The sequence below is a fragment of the Xenopus tropicalis genome, chromosome 6, assembly GCF_000004195.4.
Source record: "Xenopus tropicalis strain Nigerian chromosome 6, UCB_Xtro_10.0, whole genome shotgun sequence".
Lineage (NCBI taxonomy): Eukaryota > Metazoa > Chordata > Amphibia > Anura > Pipidae > Xenopus > Xenopus tropicalis.
The window spans coordinates 69,848,442-69,857,998 of NC_030682.2; the positions used below are offsets into that span (position 1 = coordinate 69,848,442).

At 41.3% G+C, this 9,557-nt stretch overlaps 1 protein-coding gene across 1 annotated transcript in view; it reads left to right on the forward strand.

Moving 5' to 3' along the window:
* The window catches only part of cmbl (carboxymethylenebutenolidase homolog), a 52,937-nt gene extending 43,629 nt beyond the window's left edge, over positions 1–9,308 (forward strand). Inside the window, exon 6 of the mRNA NM_203570.1 lies at positions 9,020–9,308. Coding sequence (NP_988901.1) covers positions 9,020–9,202 — 183 coding nt within the window. The 3' untranslated portion in view covers positions 9,203–9,308. The remainder of the gene's footprint in view (positions 1–9,019) is intronic.
* The last annotated feature ends 249 nt before the right edge of the window (positions 9,309–9,557 follow it).

A 9,557-nucleotide genomic window follows, 5' to 3' on the forward strand; every position in this document is an offset into this window, starting at 1 on the left:
ATGGAAGACCGCTTTTCGTACCAGATACGGACACTTTGAATATCTAGTCATGCCTTTCGGTCTCTGTAACGCTCCAGCAACGTTCCAGCATTTTGTCAATGATGTCTTCAGGGATTATTTGGACGTTTTTGTTATTATTTACTTAGATGACATCCTAGTCTTTTCCAAATCGGTGGCAGAGCATCGAGTCCATATGGAAAAGATATTCTCTCGGCTCCGTTCTCACCAATTATTTGCTAAATTTGAAAAGTGTGAATTTGACAAGACTTCTATTGAATTCCTTGGGTTTATCATCTCTGCTGAAGGAATTCAAATGGACCAAAAAAAGATCTCAGCCATTCTGGACTGGCCGGTTCCTTTATGCCGAAAAGACGTCCAACGTTTTATTGGATTTGCGAACTTCTACAGGAGGTTTATTAAAGGTTTCTCACAGATTATGTTGCCTATTACACGGTTAACCAGCTTAAGTACGAAATTCCACTGGACACCTCAAGCTCAATCCGCTTTTGAGTTGTTAAAAACTCTATTTACCTCTGCACCTATCCTTTAGCATCCAGATCCGGCAAGACCTTTCGTCTTAGAAGTTGATGCTTCAGAATCTGCAGTGGGGGCCGTTCTCTCTCAAAGATTTCCAGCTTCTGGAGCACTTCATCCGGTCGCCTATTTTTCGCGGAAGATGAATAAGTCTGAACAAAATTATAATGTAGCCGATAGGGAACTCCTGGCCATCAAACTTGCCTTAGAAGAATGGCGGTATCTCCTAGAAGGTGGTCCTCACCCCATCTTGATTTATACGGATTTAGATTGATTTAGACCTCGACAAGCACGATGGGCACTTTTCTTCATGAGGTTCAATTTTCATCTTACCTACCGTCCAGGCTCTAAAAACTCCAAAGCAGATGCGTTATCCAGAATCCACTCTACTCAAGAAACTGCTCCAACCTCACCTGAGACGGTCCTCTTACCTCAAAATTTTTTGTTTATTCAATGCTCTTTGATTGACCAGATTAGGCAAGCCTCAGTATCCATTCCCTCTGGTTTGGATTTGACCTCTAAGGATGGACTATTCTTTTTTAAGGACAAAATTTTTGTACCTGAAAGTCTTCGTCTAGAGGCCCTTCGTACCATTCACGATTCTAAGTTGGCAGGTCACCCTGGTATTAAAAAGACTATCATTCTAGCCAAACGATTCTTTTGGTGGCCTAAATTAACTTCAGACTGCACTAAGTATACCAAGTCCTGTGAAATTTGTGCTAGATCCAAGGACTCACGTACTAAGCCTTTGGGTTCACTGCTTCCCCTTCCAGTTCCTTCCAGACCTTGGGGATCCATTTCTATGGACTTTATTTCAGACGTACCTCCGTCTTCAGGACAAACAACTATTTTTGTCATAGTGGATCGTCTAACCAAGATGGCTCATTTTATTCCCCTTCCCAAGCTTCCCTCTGCTGCCTCCACCGCAGAATACTTTGTTAAAGAAATTGTCAGATTACATGGGGTGCCCGATGAGATAATTTCTGATAGAGGAACTCAGTTTACGTCTCAATTTTGGAGGTCGTTATGCCAAGCTTTGCAAATCAAGATGTCTCTTTCTTCTGCTTTTCATCCTCAATCTAATGGGCAGACGGAGAGAACCAATCAGACCCTAGAGCAATATCTAAGGTGTTTCACTTCCTATCGTCAAGACGATTGGGTTTCCTTGTTGCCCCTTGCAGAATTTGCATACAACAATAATTTGCATCACTCCATTCAACAATCCCCTTTCTTTGCCAATTACGGCTTGCATCCTGCCATCTTTCCTTCTTCGTTTAATGAAATCTCCGTTCCTGCTGTAAAAGAACGGTTATTATTTTTAAAAGAGAACTTTAAGACTCTGCAGGAAGCTATCAAAAAAGCCCAGGACAGCTTCAAGTCTTACGCAGATAGAAGGAGAGGTAAAGATCCCAATTTTAAAGTAGGCGATAAGGTTTGGCTCTCTTCTGTAAACCTTAAATTATCTTGTCCTACACGGAAGCTGGGTCACCGTTTTCTTGGTCCTTTCGAGATTCTCAAGCAAATCAATCCTGTGGCGTTTCAGCTTAAGCTTCCTAATTCCTGGCGTATCCATCCAGTTTTCCATACCGCTTTGTTGAAACCAGTGACTGCTAATTCTTTTGTTGGACGGGTCCCTATCCCACCTCCTCCCATCAGAGTCGACGGCCAAGAGGAATTTGAGGTCGAGGACATCCTTGATTACAGGCTAAGAGGGAGACAACCTCAATATTTGGTTAAATGGAAGGGGTATGGTCCGGAAGAGAATTCTTGGGAACCAGCTCGTAATATTCATGCACCTGAGATATTACAGAAGTTCCACCGCAAGTATGATTCTAAAGGCAAGGTTCGCGTCCGGAGGCCGCTCCTAAGGGGGGGGCCATGTAAGGGTACTCACCGGCCGCTCCGCCGCCGCCGAGTCCCTCCAGCGCATAGCGCTCGGCGAGTGGAACGCATGCGCCATTTGCGTTCCAGCGCGCACATGCGCAACGCTTGTACTTGATGCGCGCGATGACGTCATGACGCTCGCTACGTCGGCGGGGGGTTTAAAAACCCATTTGAAATAGTACACTTTGCTCGGTTATCGCTTTCTGTGTGCCTAGCAATTACTTCTGATTGAAACTTCGTGATTTTGACCTTCTGCCTGACTCTCCGCTTCTGAACCCTGCTGCCTGCCTTGACCCGGACCTGTTTTGACTACGCCTTCGCTTACTCCTTCGGTACTTCGCTATTTGGCCTTCCAGCCTCTCTCCACTGCTGCGCTTCCTGTCTCACTCTCAGGTTAAGCCTCCAGCCTAGTGTGAGGTGCTTGTGGGTGGCAATCCCGTCGGACTCGCTTGGTTTGACACAGATCTCTACAGTCCGGAGTGCTTGATGTTCCTTTTCTAAAACTTTGTTCTAATAAAGGCATCAAGCATAATGAAATACTAGTAATACTATACTAGTAGTAGTCACTTAGTACAAGAAAAGCTTTGCCATTATGTGCACATCATCATCATTTATACATTAAAAGCACTAAACTATCAAAATTCACATATATACAAGTACAGCAACCAATAAATAAATATAAATTAGATCATAAAGCATTAAAGTTTAGGTTTAGCAACACATTTGAGGCACTGATTAAGTTAAAAGAAAATAAAAAAATCAAATGCATACTTGCAGAGATTATACTGTACTATATTGTACTGACTTATCCTATACACTCACATACATAAACCATATATACAAACATTAATACTAACTGTAGATATTAGTATCACAATATCCTTGGATGCTATGCTTTTTCAAAAACTCATCCAAGCCCCTGTTATAGGTATTAACAGAATCTGCCATTACCACATCACTAGGAAGGGCATTCCCCAACCTCACTGCCCTCACCGTGAAAAACCCCCTACTGTACGTTGCTGCAAATGAAAGTTAATGGTGATGGTGGCGTGGCGGGAAAGATCCATATATGTATTTATTTGGCACCAAGGCAATTCCACATAAAGTAAATAATTCAAATAGCATTAGCAAATAGCACATCTCCTGCCCCCATACTGAGTAAATTACCAGCTAGCACCTATCACTGCAGCCCAGCATAAAAGAGGGAATAACACTGGTAGGAATAGGATTTACACTAGTAGTGACAATGGGAATGTACAAGCTGAAGGTACAAGGTTACATTTGCTTTGTATCTATAGGTTTTCATCTCTGCAGAAGTTGCCATGTAACCTCCAGTATAAGACCCCTCTGTTCAGCTATACCAGCAAAATGGAAACCTGACTTCATTTACTTTAACCTTCTCATCTGTGCAGTTGGCACTTTAACTGTGTTAGGTATAGATTGTAAAATCCAAGTGATTGATTGAATTTGAAATTTGGTGCGCATGTCATAATTGTCAAAAGTGGATTCAGCTGTGTGTGGCTGCCCATTGTGGCAGGTCCGCCATCAGAAATCACGGGGCCCCCTCACAACAAAATTTTCTGGGCCCCCCTCCCATCAGTACAGGACACACAGACATAAAAAGTATTAGGGCCCCCTACCACAGTGCCCCCTAACACTATGCTGGCCAGGCCCCCCTAACGCTATGCTGGCCAAGGCCCCCCATACACAGTACCCCCAAAGACCTTGCCCTTCACAAAGTGCCCCCATACACAGTGCCCCAATTGCCCCATAGACAGTCCCCCCACACACAGTGCCCCCAATAGAAAGTGCCCCCATACACAGTGCCCCAATTGCCCCATACACAGTGCCCCATAGACAGTACCCCCCAAAGACCATGCCCCCATAGAAAGTGCCCCCAAACACAGTGCCCCAATTGCCCCTATAGACAGTGCCCCCAATTGCCCCATAGATAGTACCCCCATACACAGTGCCCCCATAGACAGTCCCCCCACACACAGTGCCCCAATTGCCCTTAGACAGTGCCCCAATAGAAAGTGCCCCCATACACAGTGCCCCAATTGCCCCATAGACAGTACCCCCCCACACACAGTACCCCCAATTGCCCTTACAGACAGTGCCCCCAATTGCCCCATAGAAAGTACCTCCAACAGACCAAGTCATCGTCGGCGGTTCCTTCTCTCTTATGCAGCGGCAACAGGCCCTTCTATAAGGTTGTGCCTTGTCGCTGACTCGTGACGTCATACGCATGGGCGCAACCTTATAAAAGGGCCTGTCGCTGCCGCATAAGAGAGAAGGAGCCGCCGCCGATGACTTGGTCTGTTGTGGGTACTTTCTATGGGGGGTATACTCTATGGGGGCAATTGGGGGGGCACGGCACGGTCTATTGGGGGTACTCTCTATGGGGCAATTGGGGGCACTTCCAGATTCGGTTCGGCTCAAAGCAAGGATTCGGCCGAAACTGAATACCTTGAAAAAAGGCTGGATTCGGCCCGAATCCGGGATTCGGTGCATCCCTATTTTAAACCTTGTATTAATTTAAGCCACAGTTTTTGAAAAGGAATAAAATAAAAATTAAAACTTAAATTTACTACTTAAAGGAATACTGTCATGGGAAAATTAAGTTGTTTTTTTTTTCAAAACTCATCAGTTAATAATGCTCCTCCAACATTGGAAAATAGATTTTAATTTTGAAATCTAACATGAGGCTATTTATGTTTCTTGTTTCAGAAAGCTCAAAATCAGGCACAATGACCTAAGACACATAAAAATTGTCAGCGCTCAGTCTAACCCACGCTGTGTCGTTGGCCAGCTGCTAGAAAGACCCTTGTGCCAGCACTTGGACTAATCCACATTCTAGAGTTGACCGACTGCTAGAAACGATAAAGAGCCATTATTTGTACACAAAAAAGTGAAGAAAAATTACCAGTGCACGGGTTGCCATTAGAGATAATATTTGCAAAAAAATGAGATGTTAGTATTATACCGCCCCCCCATCTGATTCACACCTTTCAGTCTCTGCATTGTTCACCACAGGCTCAAACTGTAAGCACCCATATTGTTCACATGTTCACACCTCAGACTGTAGGAGCAGTGCCAGCATCGAGTCACTAAATGTGCTGCCTATGGCACACACAGGCAGCATAGGTCTGGCAAAGTATGGCACATACAGGAAGAATAGGGCAGGCAGATTATGGCAGACACAGGCAAGGTAGGGCAGGCAGAGTATGGCACACACAGGCAGCATAGGGCAGGCAAGGTATGGCACACACAGGCAGCATAGAGCAGGCAGAGTATGGCACACACAGGAAGCATAGGGCAGGCAGAGTATGGCACACACAGGCAGTACTCTGTCTGCCCTATGCTACCTGTGTGTGCCATACTTTGCCTGTCCTATGCTGCCTGTGTGTGCCATACTCTGCCTGCCCTATGCTGCCTGTGTGTGCCATACTCTGCCTGCCCTGTGCTGCCTGTGGGAGGTGAACCTGGTAGGGATTTGTTCTGGGAGTTTGTTAGTATTTGGAAATACTGTGCTATCCACAGGGGAGGGGGAGGCATATGGATTTAAGGGTATGTCTTAATATGACAAAATATAATTCTTTCGCATATGAATGAAGGTGATATCCCTACAGTGAGCACCAAAATTTGGATTTTTGCTGCGCTACCACCATTAATGTGGGTAAAGCTCTTGTGATAACATGGGTGTGGTTTGAAATGGGTGCCGTTTAAAAAAATAAGCCTCGTCTTATTAAAATACACCAGTGAGTGATTATTTATTCTAAAGGCTGAATGGCAGCTAGAAGCAATATTTGGCTACAATTTGTACACAAAACACAGAAAAATCATCAGTGCTCTGTCTAACCCACACTGTGACCTAAGATGACTGCCTACACACCAATATTACAACTAAAAAAAAAAAAGCTATTTGTAGGTTTACGAATAAAACTTTAAATGGTAGAGTGAATTATTTGCAAAGTATACATTGTAATGTCGAAATAAAAAGTACACTATAACAATTATGACAGAATCCCCTTAAGTGTAAATGTATGCAATAAAGAGTAGCGTTTTTAAAATATAAACTTTAGTGCAAATTAATATAAGCTTAAAAACAGCAATATAAATTGAAAACAGTACAAAAAAATGAAAGTACCAAAAAGAATAAAAATTGAGGGAAAAAAACACAAAAAGATATTAACTGTGCTATCTTAATCTATGAATAGAACAACAATGCATAAAAAGTACTTTCACTGTAAGCAGCATAGCTATACATCTACCTCATCATACATATAAATATATGCATGTGCTGGTAAATAACCACCTTATAAGTGTATTTACATAATAAATTATGTTCATCTGCAAAATAAATTCTAAAGCATTTAAAGACAAATGCTTGTGGCATCCTCTCTGTAGATTCATAGAGACCTAAGGGTTGATTCACTAAAGTGCGTTAAAACGAGCGCTATTTATAGCATGCGGTAAAAATTTTATCGCATCTAATTTTTCGCGTCTTCAAGAGATACTGACACCAGAAATGAAACCATTTTTACATCTGTCATAACATTGTGTTTGCATGCTATTTCTAATTTGCCCATAAAAGGATTTGTCCAAGCTTTTACATTCCCTATCTGATCCCCCATGTTCCTCTATGAGGGGGCGGCCATATTTGTCCAGGAGGAGGCCGTTAGCATTAGAAGCTGTAACTGACAGGCTGAGAAGGGACAGTCAGGTTGGCAAAACAGTCAGGTTTTGGGCTTTCAAGTAACAATTACTTCCAAAAACAAACCTATCATGCAAAAATGAGCAACACGACCTATAGGTAACTTTTTATGCAGATTGATTTTTTAAATAGTTGTTTTTTTGTGTCAGTATCACTTTAATGCACAATTCACTAAAAGGATATTTGCGTTAATTTAGAAGCGATGCTGTTTGCGTTATTCAAGTCGCGAAAACTATTTTTGTGTGGTATTCGGTGCAACGCATGCTAATTAACACAGAGCGCTACTTGTCGCGCGCTAATTAATGCACATGCACTACTTATTGCTTGCACGCCATATTAGCCATACACACCATTACGTTCGTAAAACTACTTTATTTGAAAATTACCATTTCCCTGCAAACTGGAGGCTACATCACTCTAGGGCCAACACATACTTGAATAAATCACACTGCAAAGTCCTTATTGTGTTGCCAAAAGCTCATGAACTGTATTTTTCTATAATTTTTCTATAATCGTCTAAGTGTTTGTGAATCATGCGTTAGTATTATTTCTGCGCGAGAATTAATGCAATGCGGTAAAATGAACGCATGCGGTTGTGCGCTATTTAACGCACGTGATATGCGACTTAATGCATACGATAATACTTTAGCGAATCATGCGGTTTTTTTGCGTGTCAATTTTAACGCAAAAAAAGCATGCGATAACGCTTATCGCACTTTAGTTACAGCAGAACATTGGATATAGTGCATGTCTTAACTGTAGAGACCAATCACATCAAGTCATCCTCAGTGCAAATGTGGCATTTGTCAGTACAAATAGTATAAATAATAGTATAAATATGTATGACAACACTACAAAGTTTATTCACAGTATATCCACTGACGTCAATGCTGACAGCTGCAATGTAATCCAGCATGCTTTGTTCACTCAAAGGAGTGTGAACAATAATTGTTTGCCTTGAGAGTGCGGTTTGTCTTGTTTGGCAGGTGTAGTTTTTTTTGGGCCATTTGTATGTTTTTGTTATGATATGTATATGGTTTTTTGTTTTAAGTATAGGTTATTAAAAAGATAAATATAAGTTAAAATACAGTAATTTCTTTCTGTCTTTAAAAAAAAATGAACTGACAGAGCATAAAATTGTTTTCATTGCTGTTTCTTGAGTTCAGAAGGGCAAATTGAAACTACTGCATGTTTGGTTCTTGCAAGGTAGACACAGGTTTAGAACCTGTTATCCAGAATGCTTGTGACCTTTCCATAATTTGGATGATCTTACTTTGTCTACTTAAAAATGTATTTAAATATTAAATAAACCCAATAGTAATGTTTTGCCTCCAATAAAGATTAATTATATATTAGTTGGGATCAAGTGCAATTTACTATTTTATTATTACAGAGAAAAAGGAGATCCTTTCTAAAACTTAGTTATTTGCTTATAATGAAGTCTGTTGGGAGAAGGCCTTCCCATAATTCAGAGCTTTCCGGATAACAGATCCCATGCATGTAATTATAGATGAATAGCTAAGGTGTATACTGCCCCTGCCAGATCCGCTTCTGATTGGCTGGTGGGCATGTGTAGCTCAGAACAGGAGACAGGATCAAGTTACACACATGCTCAGAGAACAGGAAGGCTGCCGCTGGCAGCCTACAGGGAGGACAGAGATATTTCAGTGATGTCACTGTAGTCTTCACACTGCTGTAGGCTGCCAGCACCATATCTCAGAGAAGCAAGCAGGGATCTGGGAGTTTAGATATGCAGTAAGTACTTAAAAAGAATGCCTTTAGACTTACTTTTAATTTATATTAACCTTTCATTGTCCCTTAAGGGTATTTCATTGACTTAATAGAAACAATATGGTGATTGTGATATGCTCTTCTTGCTTTTAGGTATCTCTACTTGAAGAAAAACTTAAAGTGCATTCCAAGGTAGATTTTCAAGTCAAAGTGTTTCCAAAACAAACCCATGGATTTGTGCACAGAAAGAATGAAGACATTAACCCAGAAGACAAACCTTTTATTGAAGAAGCAAGAAAGAACATGTTAGAATGGCTGCACAAATATATTAACTGATTCTATGTCATTTTTAATATTTTCAGTTTGTTTTTCAGAGTTGCAGTGTACTGAAAACCATTGGTTACAGGGCACATGGTAACATAGCATTAAATGATATTACTAATTTCTGTTTGTGTTCTCTTTGAATTAGTGTATTGTAAGACATTCTAGATGAAGATCGATTTTAAAAGTAATTACCCGTGAATAAAATGTATGTGCTTTCCTTGCACCAGGGACATTTCAGTAGAATCAAGGGGACTGCATTGGGCAGTCCAAATAACTTATAAGTACCTTAACAACATAAGCTGCAGGCTTTTATAACACTCAGAACAACTTGAATTTAAGTGATATTTAATACTTCTGGGAGCCAATG